Source organism: Lasioglossum baleicum, chromosome 18 (assembly GCF_051020765.1).
Source record: "Lasioglossum baleicum chromosome 18, iyLasBale1, whole genome shotgun sequence".
In the NCBI taxonomy this organism is placed as follows: domain Eukaryota; kingdom Metazoa; phylum Arthropoda; class Insecta; order Hymenoptera; family Halictidae; genus Lasioglossum; species Lasioglossum baleicum.
In genome coordinates this window covers 8,443,012-8,458,188 of record NC_134946.1, presented here as the reverse complement: position 1 = coordinate 8,458,188, position 15,177 = coordinate 8,443,012, and the positions used below count along the sequence as shown (strand labels likewise).

The window sequence follows — 15,177 nt, the reverse complement described above, 5'->3', positions numbered from 1 at the left end:
TTTCGATAATTGTCAAATAAAAAACGTAAAATGTTGTATCAATAGAATTTTAATTTTCGAGACTTTTATCAACGTATTCTTGACATTTTTCTGATTGAAACGAGTCCAAACACGATACAATTCAGATCATATTTACTTGTGTAATCCATGATAGATTAAAACCTCCGTTATCCGAACCGAATCACTTTGATAATCAAGGTTCTACTCCATCGTGGTTTAAACACGTAAATGAGATCCAAATTGTGTCGTGTTTGGACTCATTTCAATCAGAAAAGTGTCACGAATGTGTTGGGAAAAGGATTATAAAATATCTGATCACTGAATTAGTATTATCTCACCGATAGAGGCTGGTGCCGTTGTTTCGTTTATTTCCTATATTTTTCTGCCACTGTATCTTTTATTGGTTGTAATGGAAAATGGTGTACCATTTTGAAAATTCCTTGGGTCAGTGCGTTAATAAAATAAAATGGAAACTTATGGTTTTGTTTGAAGATGAACAAGACGGAGAATGCTTTTGAAAGAGTTTTCTGCACGGAGGATGTTTGCAGACTCGCAAAGCTTCACCTCGGATTATCATGACTCTGCAGAGTCGTCGCTATCTTTTCACAGAAGGGTGAAAGGGTTTCAGCAGCAACGACACGCGCAATTCTCTGCGCCTGTTACTATGCGAGATAACATCCTTCGAGATTAGAACCAGGGACTTAATTCGTGTATCCGCCGGAAGTAGCTGACCTGTGGGCCACCGAGTACTGTGACATTCTGTGTTCCTTAGCTACACTGTGTGCCAAAATGCGGGATCTAAACGTGCACATTAAATGTATTAATATCCGATCAATTCTAAAAAATCTAATTCTAGCAATTTTTTAACACAAATACACGAGAAAAAAATGTTCACAGCACATCTTCATTTTCTCACATTTTTCGCGAACAAAATTTTGAACCGAAACAATTCGAAACAAATTCTCTAGCATGTTTGAAAATGTCTACAATGTCTCTACACTACAGTAATAATTATACAATTGTGCATTAATTAACTGCAATGTGACTACAATAAAATTATATATTTTGCAAGTACTCTTGAAAATATAGATTTGCAGTATAATTCACAGTGCTTATGGATTTCTACATATAAACAGTCCTCCTCACGCTGCTTGATATATGTAGTCGTTAAACCAGCTCTGGATAAACAAACAGTACTAACAAGCGGTATAGGCGCGAAGGAATGATTACACTGACAAGATAAGAGGAAGCAGGTGATACTGAAGAAGAAAGGTCTGGCTTGACTAGTAAAATCGGGAAAGAATACTTGGAGGCAGACAAGAGGAAGTAGTAGTGCTCGTGGGCTGGTGGGCACGTGGTGCTCACGTGCCCGCAACAATGTGTCCTATCCACACTGTGCAGCTTTCCTTACCTGCACCGCTGCACAAATATTTGGAGCATCGTTCTCTACTATTTTTGGATACTATTCGTACTGCAATTGAGTTGGCAAGAAAGTAATTTCGGTATTTTAAATCGCTGAAATCGCACTTGGATCAGTTTTTTACCGATTAAGAGCCAGAAGTTTTATGAGCGCGGAATTGTGCAGCTACTGGAAAGATGGCAAAAACTCATCGCACAAAATGGAAAATATTTTATTGATTAAAGTGTGTGGTGTATGTATGAGTGAATCAGAGTTGGGCAAAAATCAACTAATATTTAAAAATGACTAATAGTCTTTTTGAATGTTAGTCATAGCAACATAGTCATTGGTAAAAACTTTTTGATTAGTTAGTGATAACTAGACAGCGGATCTTTATGCAAAATAAATAATTTTCTACCCCAATTGCAACAAACTAGAGTGAAATAGAAATTGATTTTCTTCCTTAATATGTTTAATAGGTTGACAATAATGTAATAGTATTTCTAAATTGTTCTAATATTGTTACTGTTTTAAACTACAACTACTCATTTTTCTCATAAATGCATAAAATCCGCTGTCTAGCATGGCCCGCTCTAGGGGGGGGGGACAACCCGGACATTTGTCCGGGGCGCGAAAATTTAGGGGTGCCATTTTGGCTGTATAACTGTGAGAAAAATATTGATGTGTTAAATACCCAATTAGTAGAAAATTTACTTTTATTAAAATAAATGCTTTTATTAAAATTTAAATAAAATGACTTTATTTTTATTGAAGATAAAAAATATTTATGTACCTTTATTTAAAAAATATATATATATTCTTAAGGGGCGGCAATTTGTCTTTTTGTTCGGGGCGACGTAACCGCTAGAGCGGGCGCTGTGTCTAGTGATAACAAAATGGCAAATAGTTAGTCACAGCTCTAAGTATGTAATCGTTAGCTATTGCTTATTAGTGAATTAGTAGTTGGTGATCAGTCGTCAATCTTTAGTCATCAGTCACTATTGCGCGATTAACATACATTAATATTATTATTAGCTATCACTAACTAATCAAAAACTATGTTGCTATGACTAACATTCACAAGAAGACTATTAGTCATTTTTAAATATTAGTTGATTATTGCCCTACTCTGGAGTGAATGAGTGGGAAAGGAAGTTGGCGAATGAGAGTGAGCGATTGAGTAAACAGAACGAGCGGTAGGTCGAATGAGGAAAGACGAGAGAATGTGTGAGAGAATGAGACAGAAAATTCGCGAAGGGAATTCGGCGACAGGTGCGTTGCAGTAGACCATGATCGATAGTCAAGGTGAGCAGACGTACTCTTGAGCGTATTGTAAAATCGTGTGGATTGTGGAAAAGGTTCGAGCTGTTCAATAAAAGTTACAACAAGTTCATTCCTTGAATAAACAATACTTTCTGGCCAACCCAATATTTTCAAGTACGATATTTTACTATAAGAAATCTCCTGATCAATCAACGAAATTTTTCCTTTTCCATATCGATTTGCTACAGAGCAACCTATTAAAATGAAAATTTGCATACAAATCTACACGTACCTATTTATTACTATTATTTCATGTAACAATTTTCTATGGTTAACAAATTGCTTTGAATAATTTTCTGTAACATTGCTACAAACGATTTACAGTTTCAAAGTGGAGATTTATGTAGAAACGTCTTGGCTAACAAAGCTTTAAAATGATTTAGAATGCAACTCAGTTTTGGTAGGACGTTTCTCGTGAACATTGTGAACATCTGGAGGGTAGAAAAGCTGACCTGCATCCGTCGAGGATGCTTAGAAGAAGCGAGGGTGTGCGCCGTCCCATGGCGTTTCTGAGGAATGAGGGACAGGACACTCGAGACCGCAAGGGAGGAAACCAGAAAATTGTATGGAGTCCTTTGGCTCCCATGAAAAAGGACGGGAAACGACCGTTCCATGCATTAATTTCTTGCGTGGTTGTACCGAAATTCTTAAAACGCAGCAATAAAATGAATAACCCTTCAAGGATTTCGCAGTCTTTCCTTTTTAACAATATTGATAAAATGAAAATTAAGAATATTCCTTTTCGAATGCTATGGTTATTACATTAATTCTTCAATGTTCTTTATCAATTTTTCAACGAGATTAAAGAAATGATGAAATGGAAGTTCCTCTATTATTATATATTAATTATTGAACGATTACTTAATCTGTCTTTAAACTAAGATTTGTTTTATTTTCTCATTCTAAATGGTCATTATATTTTTCTAACCACATTAATCTTTGAACGATTTATTAATTTTTCTTTCTTTAATGGTAATCATCGAACGTTTTATGAATGTCTGTATTAAGTAGTTCTTCGTTGATACTAAAGACACGATAAAATGCAACTTTGATGGAATATTTCGTAACGCCAATTTTCGGAGAAATATTTTCAGAGGGAATGTACAGTGGAGTGTTGTAATACGACGAGTAGAGTGCACTGATTCTTGGGTCGATGCATTTCCATTTATCAGGACCAGGTGCAACTCGTGATATTTCCTCTGACGTGATTATCCTCCTGGCGCACCGTTGCAGCTGTCGTTTTGATGTCGGCCATGTGGCCGATACCTTTGTCGACTGTCTACACTGGCACTGCCATTTCACCCATCTTTAGAATCGTTCCAGTATCCTCGAAAAATTATTTCAAAACTTTCTAACAATATTCTATATTAAATCTTTCTGAGAACAAACCTAATTGCTGAGAGCTAATTGGACATTAAAATTGTTACAGACATGCACACACTAAATAAGAGTTGACGAAAAATTTTTCTTTGGCTAATTCGATTGTCAGTAAAATTGTTGGAAAGGTGCACAAACTGATTAAAGGTTGAATAGAATTTAACTTTGGTTAATTTGACTGCGATTGAAATTGTTGCAAACGCGCATAAACTAAGCAGAAGTTCAAGAAAATATTAATTTTTTTTAGCAATATTTAAACTTCTTTATCACTTTGTAGTTTCCTGAAATCCATAAATGAAGTACATTTATGTTAACTTCTTGCAAAACACAATGCAAGTAATGAGAAAATAAAATGTTTTCTTTATAAAGAAATACTCTTTAACAAAACGACCGAATAAAATTTTTTGTGTCTAATTTATAATAAAACATAATTGTACCTTTCTTATTATTACATAGATTGTACAAATTTACAATTGTACAATCTATGATCGTAATTTTACAAATTTAATTGCAAGTGATTTTTAGTTTTATATTTAAGAGTTTGTATTTTTAAAAAAGAATCGTGCATTCTTGAGGGTCCCTAAGGGGACAGGTTCTTAATTAAAACGTTACTAAATAAAGTTCATTCTGAAACGAATTAATTCTGAATGTTTAGTTACTTTTGTTATGTGACAGGGAATGATTTTTTCATTCTGCACGGTTGCAAGATGGCGGAGATGCACGAGGCAATTTCTCTCTTGAGAGAGCCGGCTCGTGCAATTTAATGGGCCTATCGCGGTCCAGACGCACTCTTTTTTGTCGAAAATTGTTCTTAGAAGCCCGAAACCACGGGACGGGGTCGATGCACGGTAATTGCAGGTTGCAACGCGATGCAACGCGCTGCAATTTACGGTTCCGAACACGAAACCGATGAAGCTGACTCTTGAATTTATTTGGCAATAATATTATTTGATCGTATTTAATAAGATCCGAAACTGAGATTATTTTTCTCTACCTTTTTCTTAAAATGATATAAAAATAAAATTATATGCCAACGCGAAATTAAAATGTATTATGGCACACATTAAAGAATGTAAATGAGAGAAATTCTGAGAAATTGATTGATTGAAACAAAAATTGCTGAATATTTTGTTACAAATGGAATAGTGTATTTCTAAAAATTGGTATTATTTTTAATTGAATTTCTTGCTTGATAATAGCATTCTACGACAACAATTTTATACGAATTTCGCGTTAAACTTGACAAACGACCTTTTCTAAGATTTCCGTAATTTTTGTTTGAATTTTCTGGCTGGTACATCGTTTTTGTACTTAATGATAGCGGTCTCCCAGCGCGATTTAATGCGTTTACAGAGGTATCGGAGCATTCCTAGTCTTTTTGCGCTTATGTTGCTCCGAGAATCGTGGGACCAGAGCGCTCGAGCGCTCGTTATTACATACCAGCAACCCTCGAAGAACAAAGACTGCGATCTCGATCCCGATAGCATCGATCTCTCGAACCTTTTATCGATACTTAGTTCAGATTAAATTAAAAAATAGTGTCGCACATTAAAAACACTAAAATATTTGGCAATACAACATTTTTCTTAGCTGAAGCAAATAATTATCTATCTAATTATTTATGTCTCATTCTCTATGAAATATATTATCATTGTTATTAGCAACATTTTTGATTTCGCATACTTTTTATTCGAAGATGACAATATTTTTAACTATAAGAAAGTTTACAATTCCCTAAAAAATCTGCTAGCAAAACATATTAAATAATTAAGCAAACTATGCAATATTGTTTTAGAATAAAATAAATTATTAAATATTGTTTTTAAATAACACGCGTAGCTATATGAAATATTATGTACTTTGGTTTAGGAATTGCAGCGCGAACGGACTGCCTATCGCTACTCGAGAGGCCAACGTTATCGGCTTGCGAATGTACATTGTAAACCCGACCTGATACGTCCTCGAGGGACGACTTCTCCACGGCTTCTGCGAAATCCTGCATGCAGTTTCATACGGCGCTTATCCTTTTTGTAAACGATAGAAGTTTCATTGGGTTGCAGGGACCGCGCTCGTATCGGATGGTGCTTACGTATCGCCTACAAATGTGCGTCCATCTTGAATTTCATGAATGCATAATTATTTCTTTGTCGCGCTATTGTCGTTGACTGCAGCCCGATACTTTCGCGGTGCAATTTATCTGAGATCCGTCCATCTGCGTTCCAAATCGCTTTCAAACTATCGGTGTTCCGATCCGAAAGATCGGAAAAAATTCCCTAACGCACGTCATGGTGCTTCCAACATCCTACATTTTTTTCAGAATTTTGGGATGTAAAAATATTGAGAAAACATATTCTCTAAAATGAGCTCGTGCACTTCTGTAATAAGAGATCTCAAATTTTCCAAATTTTTACTTTCATTTTATTTCTAGAATTTTGGAATGTAAAAAAAATAGAAAGAAAAACACAGTCTTTAAAATTCACTGCTCTGTAATGCTTCTGTAACAAGAAGTTTCTTCTTTTTCGAATTTTTCCGAGCCAGAATTCTAAACCAAAAAATGGGAGGGGGAAATCTCTAGTGTAGCCGAAGGTGATTGCGTCGTTGCAGATATTCCGCAGAATTTTGTTAAGTATTTGAATGGAAGAAAAATTCCATGTAATTTAGGAAGGGATGCTTCTTAGAAAGGAGGAGTGCATCTAACTGCGGCAACGAATTGCGTGCATCGAATGCAAGAGCGGCGACTATTGCATATGCATCCTGTGGATCGCGTATCGTTGTACGAGAGAAAGGGACTGCAGTGATGAATGGTTGATTGAACGGATTCGCGAGACCACAGACGATAAGATTCAATTAGCTTGCTAACGATTGCGCGATTGCACTTCTAATTGAAACGGAACGCAACTCGCGCAGTTGCAACGACGCATGTCCGCACGCGGCTTCTATAGATTATCTGGAAGGTTGTATGCAGGCTGCAACCGTCTTCTGCGAACCTAGCTCATTCACAACGCTCGCTTTGCTCGCTTTTACGCTAAAACGTCTCTCGCTCTCCCTTTCGCCGACCGTTACCAGACCACTTTACGCTTCATGAAACACCGAGAAACGAGCCGTACACCTGGCCGGCTGCTACTGGGTCAATACACGTACCTGATAATGCCATTGCACCGTTGCCTCGCCGTGGCAAACCCCATGGATTCTACAAAACTGCTATATCACTTCCATTTACGCAGTTGGCGGATTTTCTCGGCTTTTAATACGGTTTCGAAAATTCTGAAAAAACTTGTACATTACTAACACGGACTAACAAATTCCCAGGCATTTTTTCCGACTTCTCAACTTTGAATTCTGGCTACAAAAACTCGAAAAAGTTCGAAGTTCTATTTGTAGAATCTTGCAGCATGAATTTTGGAAAAAATTAGATATGTTGCAGTCGTCAAGAGTCATTCTAGGGAATTTTTGTCTAATTTTTTAGTTTCGAGTCTTGGCTGGAAAATATTCGAAAAATGTGCAAGTTTATAAAGCCTGCTGAATTTGTCCCGTTCATACATTATTTTTTCAAACACGCATCGTAATAGTTACTGGGTTTAAACTATTTTTAGATTGTTCAACAGACTGTACTGTATTTGATAGAAGTGGGAATAGCGGGTTGGAGGAAGTGGCGAATTGCTACGAGCTATAGTTCCGAGGCGGGTGAAATGATCAAAAGGTAAGAACAAGATCCGGCGGGGCGGAATTGGCCGTGTCACCGGTGGAAATTTCGAAGCACCCACCGGAAAAAGGACTTGGAAGGCGACTTCCTTGCAGCAGGAAGTCGCCCGCACCAACTGTCATCTTATAAAGCTATTCAACGGTTCCTGCCGGCCGTTGCTAATTATCACACAACTACTTCCTTCCTCAACGATCACCTTTCCCTCAGTTCTTCCTCCTTCGCGCATAACTCCGAGGAAATGAGGGTCGCGGGTTATCGTGACATCTTTCACGACCGCAGAAAGTCGATGAAGTTTTTCAAAGATACTTTTAACAAATTGTTAATTAAACAATATACCGATATCGTCCATAATACTATAATACATATATAGGAGACATCATTTTAAAAAAAAATTGAAATTAATTTGTGCACGAGATGTGCAATTCTCATTATGAAAATTCCATGGAATTCGAGAAGAAATGATTTCTTTTTTAGAATGTAAGTTTACACCGTGTGAAATTCTTATGGCGTTCCAGTTATGTATACGGTAACGAAACCTTATGGAAAAAAGCGAAAAAAAGGACATGGGAACCGCGGAGAGATTGGCGTCTGAATTTCTCACCACGAGACGACTTTCTATGGCATCCCATAGATTGGTCAAGGTTGAAAGAACCGAAGCAGAGCGAGAGTTATCGTTGGCTGAGAAGTGCGTGATATTTGACCTGACATATAACTCCGCGAAAAAGTTAAAATTTTTTTAAACAAATCAGTATAAAATTTGTTAAACACTCGTTGTGCTAGTGACTAGCTTTATGCTATGGGGATGAGAATCTTTCAAGACCCCAGTGAGCATGCTAAGGGGGATTTCTGGTCGATTTTCGCGGTAATCGCATCGAGCACCGATTTAGCGTGTCGCTCGTTCCCGGCATGCCTCGTAAAAAGGACAAAGGGACTGGCTGGGTCCTGGTTCTTTGTTACAGCGCACGGAATACTGTAATATATTCGCATTGTTCTCCGCGGCCGGTTTTTGCCTGAGGGCTGAGAAGCGGCGGCCGCAAAGGCGAGGATTCGTGGCTCGCCAAGAGAGTCTCGAAAAGGGCCTTCCTTCTCCCTTCGTATCGATCCCTCGATTTACTTTATTGGGGAACACTCCCCGGGGCCACGCGGGCCCGTGTCCGTATGAAAATGTTAACACGCGCTACCTCCGCGAGAGCGCAAAATATATTTATGTGGAGGCGCATAGTGAGATCGGCATCGTTCAGAGACCGCGGTAGCGCGGTTGAATGTCAATTATGCTAAATCGATTAATATAACGTCTCATTTCGCTGCTCATTTCTAGCTAGCTTCGTTCTTGTCAAGGGCTACAGAATGCTCTGTGGAGCACAAGTTGTTTTATAGAGAGAGGGCACAGATTCCCCTACGACCTGCGAGGTAAGTGGCAAGTGGCTCTGTTGAAGATGGGAGCTGCGAAGCCACGCCCCCTTTGGACTCTTAATATGGTGGGAGTAATGAGACCACTCCTATTGCGACGTTTATGTAGTGGGAATAATAAAACAAGCCCTCTGAAACATTTTGAGTACAGAGAACAACGTAACCACGCCTACCGGAGCAATTTGTACAGAGGTAGTATTGAAGCTATATCCCTTTTAGTCTCTCAACATAGTAGCAGTAATAAGACCATGTTTCTCGCAATGTTCATATGTATAGCGGTAGCAATAAAAATAAGCTTTTGGAGGCACTCTGTGCGCAGAGAGCGACGGAACCACGCCCCTTCAAGGCTCTTCATATAGTAAGAACAATAAAACCCCGTCTTGCAAGGCTTCTTATAGAGTGGAAGGTATGAAACTGCGTCTCTTAGAGCACATCATACAGTGAAGACAATAAAACCATACATCTTAAAGCATTTGATACAGTGAGAGCAATGAAACCGCAACCCTTCGGGGCTCTTCATAGTGCGAGAGCAACGAAGCCACGCCTTCCCAGGCACTTCATACATTGGGAGCAATAAAATCACGTCTATGAAAATACTTACAATTCGTGGTATAATTTAAATCCCAAGAAAATGTTCAACACAAATGAATTCTTTATTTTAAACTGAAGAATCTATAGGACTCTGATCCAGTACTACAATACCGTTGTTATGTAGAGTAAAATCAACAAAGGGAACTAGTGTTGAAGTATTAGAGCAACTTGTGAGTGCGATAAACCAATTCGCATGAGACTCGCGACGACATTAATTCCCCTCGATCAAGATAACTAATGAGTACTTCGTTATCGCGGTGCACATAAACAGAGACCTTGAAGTACCAACTATCCTGGCATCATTCTCTCTCCTTCTCACACTTTTTCACTAGAGAGAGAAGCTTTGTTATCGCCGAGCTGTAACAAAGCCGCCGCATGCCCCGTAATCTGCAGCTATCGCGGGAAGAAATGCACACCGATGTGAGCTCAAGGTGCAAATGGCAGGTACCTGCAGGTGTGCTCGCATCATCAAGGTGAGACTCGCATAACTCATCCTCGCGGATGAATGATAATTTTATCCAGCATATACTGGAGAACGAAAATTAATACAACATGTCCAAAAGTATTTGGAACTTGTATGCCTGAAAATTTTGTATTAATTTTATAATTTCTTAATAAAAATATAAAAATTGCGATTTTTTAGAGTCCAAAATTTTCTCCTCGCCTCCCATAGTCTCAGTTACGACCCAAAGTCATTTGCACTTTTTAATTATCGCACATCTTATTTATTTTTAAAAGACTTTTTCGAATGGAGATACCGAAATAAAAGAAACAAAGGTAATGTTTCTTATTTGAATTCTTGGTATGGTAATACAAGGGAGTCATTACAACAAAGTGATTATGCTCGAATGATTTTCATAATTCATTACGCTGAAATCATTCTAAGTCGTGTGGTCGAGTTGCGGCGTTTCAGAGAGCAAATCACTATAAATCAATGTCAAGAAGGTGATCGCACGAACAGAACAATTATCTTCAGTTCGAGAAGTTCAATCTTGTGCAAATTACCTCTGGAAGACCTACACTACCGTTCAAAAGTTTCGGCACTGCAACCTTTTCAATTATAAACAATCAAAATGTTCTTCATTTCTCGATTGACTACCTTATAAATTGTATACCACTACAAATTGCCTAACCTTTGACTATTACAATTACACAAGTGTATTGTTAACTTATCGTAACAATTAATTAATTTGAGAAATTAACAAAAGAAATTTTAATCCAAGATCTCAGGTTCCAGCTCGTTGTATGCGTGAGCATATGGATTCGCTCATATTCGGAATAATTTAGTGAAATTAAAATTGAAAATTTAGTGAGAAGAGATATGCTACAGTTTAACAAGTTGCAAACTTTTGAACGTTAGTGTATACACTGGTCAGTTCAACGAAACCGTGGGCTAGATGATTATAGCGGCATGATTATTCCCCGAATTTCTGTCTGCGAAAAAAACAATCGTTGATGGGTACCGTAGACGCCGACAAGAGAAAAAAAAATCGGCAACCTAATTATAGGTTTCAGTAGCTTAGTCCTAGCTACATACATTCCGCATTGTACATTTCAGCAGTGTAGATCATTATTAGTCGATTATGGTGAAACTAGCTTGTATTATTAACTGCTATCCTAATCCAATTGATCACGTTTCACCATGCATCATCGCTTGGTTCAAAATTTTGCTTCATTTCTATTATATTCATCGCGAAAAATTTAAATTGATTTAATTCCTCCGACCTTAATACAATTGTTAATATAAACTAGTTGACTAGAGCAACACCTACAGTTATTTTCGACGGTTCGAATCCGTTCTGATCGCGATACAATGTCTCCAACCGTAGGTTTCAAATATCTCATCGCGGCCATAAATCGTCTAACATAAATACAAACATCACTCGAGATCGTTCGGTTGTATTTATACGAAAACATAATCGCAAACTACCTCTCACTATAGACCGGTACAATTCTGTATACATACCAGTTACGTACATATCATAGCAATTATACTATGATCCGCTTTTTGAAGGAAGAGAACAGAAATACGCCAATGTTAGTTTAAATTTGCAACATTGGGAACAGTTGTGCAAAATTCGAATAAAATTACTATATGAATTAGAAAGCAATCAGATCACATTAAGATTTCTCATTCAGTTAAATCTTCATGTGATTTTTAACTGCAATTGAAATATAATTACGAAGTACAATGCAATCAAATCGGGATTGAATTACTACATGATTGAAATACGATATAATTAAACTACATCGCGATCCAATTTCACTGCAACTCAATTACATTGCAACTTAATTTCACTGCAATTGAATTACACTCCAGTACAGCTACATTGTCATTCAATTACATTGCGCTACAATTATTTGCAAAGCAATTCCTCTGTATCTATATTATATTATTATTCGATTATGTTGTAATTCGCTTACACTGTGTGTAATTCAAGTTGTATACTGCTGACCATTGTAATCACGAGTGTATTAAATTACAATATACATGAAATACAGCTCTGTATGAATCACTGTATAATTGAAACGCGAATACACAATTAAATATTATAGTATACTTCGTTCAAAAAGCAAGTTCCAAATAAGAACAGAATCATCTTGCAAATAAGAAAACAAGCTATACCGATTCTCAGTAAACCATACAGCCATACAGGGTTTTCCTTTCCTAAAAGCACCTATCAAACAAGCAACATCCTAAACAGCATAAATTCTCTTTCTTTCCAAACTCCGAGCAATACCTGAAAATTTCAAAAGCATTTTCAAATTCATACCACCTACCTTAACAAACGAGTGGAATTTGACCTTGCTCGGGGAGACTGGGGGACTACTAGGTGACTGCCGGTCGTTTGGTACCCTCAGGAGGTTCTGCACCTCCAGCAAACATCCCTTCCTTGCGTATCTGCTCTTAGGACTAGCCTGAAGGTCCCTCTCTATCTTGTTCTTCTTAATCAATTTCAAATTCTCCTTTGCGTTCTGCCTGAGTATAATATGAGTCAATCTTCTGGCATTAGCCTTGAAATCATTGACACAAATCCTTCTCCATGTCTTGGACACCATGCTAACAGAGCAAAGATCTTGTGGTGCAAGATGTGAGAGGATCTTGGACACTATCCTCCAATGATTACTCTTATCCCCTAAAAGTGCCAATATATCTACAGTTTCTCTCCCAGTGAAATCCGGAGTTGCCCTAGTACGATGCAATAGCACGTTATGAGAGAAATCAAGCCGTTTCGGTTTGATTTCCGCAATGGAAAGCTGACTGAGCTTAGCATTGTCTGCCGAGGTAGGACTGGCCACTCTGCAACTTGGAGAAACTACGATCCTAGGAACAGGTGGCGGAGTTTTAAGTCTAGATGCATGGGGAGTGCTCTGGGATACAACGACTAGCTTCATCTCCACATCCTCCTCTATGGGCTCGCAGGCAACAAACGAAGAAGAGGGCACAGCTGGTGAAGGAGGAGGCGACAGCAGCTGTAACCTTGAGGCTGGAGTTATGGGCACTGTGGTCCTCCATACTCTACGTTTGCAACCTGTACTCTCATTCATCGACTCGTAATTATCACTCATACATGACTGGTCCAGTAGACTGTCTGAGCTTTCCGATGCTTGGTTTAATTTAGACCTGTACCTTTGAGCTCGTTCAGATTGCAGAGGATCGATCCTGGCTCTGTGGTGCCTTTTGTTGGTGATGCAGGACGCCCTGGACCGGCATCCTGTGACAGGAGTGAATGAATGAGGAGTCAGCGTCAGGTAGCCGCTGTCGACGCTGTCATGCGATGTGCTAGAGTGCGGCGTCTCGCCGATGTTTATGCTGTCCATCGAATCCATTTTTTTCTCTTAATTCTCCAGATTATCCAAGGGTCATATTAACTTTAACATTTCATAGATTCGTTGCCCACCACAATCTCAAAGTCTCGCTACACTCCCCACTCGCCACGCTCACGTGCGTCGCGCGGGAAACTGGCAGACAACATCGAAGTCACTTTACGAAACCATGAAGTCGTGGACATAAGTTAATGGATGGTGGATGTCGGTGGTTGTCCTCGATCTCACTTGTTGCTTGTATTTCCGATCGACATTGTACGGATCACTTACAGTCTTCGATTACTGTCCGATGACACCAAGCAAACACGCGCAACCGGTCCGTGTGACCGTCCGCGGCGACCGCCTTGAGAACTTTGAAATCTGTTTATCCGTTGCCCCACCGCGCAGCACGCGAAGACCGACTGGCCAATCCGGTCACCCGTCTCATCCCGCCGTCAGTTGCCAACCGCCCCGATTGGCTAGAGCGTTACGAGCCTGCGCGCGACGCTGTTGCCTCTCGCAGCCGCCACTTCACTCACGTGATTCTGTTGCTGGGGAGACCTTCTTGATTCCCTCTTGTTCTGAGCGCGTTACGGCAGTGCCGATTCTGCCCTTTGATGTTTTCTTAAATATAATTTACAATAGAAACATATTTTTGCTAACGATAAGTTACAGGAAGCTAAGAAAATAATAGAAAATATTGAGATCAGAATTTTGAATTGGGGAATGTCGAAGTGTCGATGTTTATGACAATTGAAATTTAAATCAATTGTGGACTTATTACTAGGGTTTATTTAAATTTGATATAGGCGAAAGTATGAAAAGATATATTGAGATATTTGTTCGACTTTTCGAAAGTTATTGCTGACTCGGGATTGACGAAACTGGGTCCGTTGATGACGTTTTAAAGTTTTTGGCACTCTGACGTAACGCCCGAGCAATTTTTGCAATAGTAATTTTGCGATATTCTCATTATTTTTTGTAGATTTTCTGATGAATTTTTATTTTTTAGCTACTAACGAAATATTTTGACAATTTTTACGGTTTTCGATTATCATTAAGATTTTCTAAATTTTTATGCATCTAAACGATTTTTACGAATGCATGCATATTTGTTAATTAGTGTTTCTGCTTGTTACATGTTGTTGACTCCAGTATTAATTTCACTGTGCCTTATTGGTACATACATAATTATTATGGCCTGTTTTTCGAAAGAAGAGTCGTTGTCATAACAGCTGTTCATTGCATTCGTATATTACACTAAACACGTGCAAACTAATATGTTTTTCGAAATAAACATTTCAAAAAACAATTTTGGACTGATTTTGTAAATATTCCGCTTAGTAAGAATTTTGCATATATAAATACCTCTTTCGTGTCGATTACTACTCTATAATTCAATGTTTATCAAACTTTACGTATTATACGACATATTGTATAAATTTGATGAAAAATTTTGAGAAATACTATAAAGTCATTATAAAATATCGTATATACATATTTTTCTTTTTTTTAAATATTTCCTTCGACTGTTTTTGTAATTGTTCAAACAGCCCAAAAAAACGTA

The 15,177-nt window shown here is 38.2% G+C and overlaps 1 protein-coding gene across 3 annotated transcripts in view; it reads right to left on the bottom strand.

Moving 5' to 3' along the window:
* The window catches only part of LOC143217942 (uncharacterized), a 44,908-nt gene that overhangs the window by 29,367 nt on the left and 364 nt on the right, over positions 1–15,177 (bottom strand). Inside the window, exon 3 of one of the 3 annotated variants that reach the window (XR_013010942.1) lies at positions 1–14,234. This exon is cut by the window's left edge and continues 24,141 nt beyond it. Coding sequence is in view for 2 of the 3 variants with exons in the window: in XM_076442701.1 (XP_076298816.1) it covers positions 12,585–13,634 (1,050 nt within the window). In the remaining variant the exon portion in view is untranslated. The other 2 variants (XM_076442701.1, XM_076442703.1) reach the window with 2 other exon arrangements.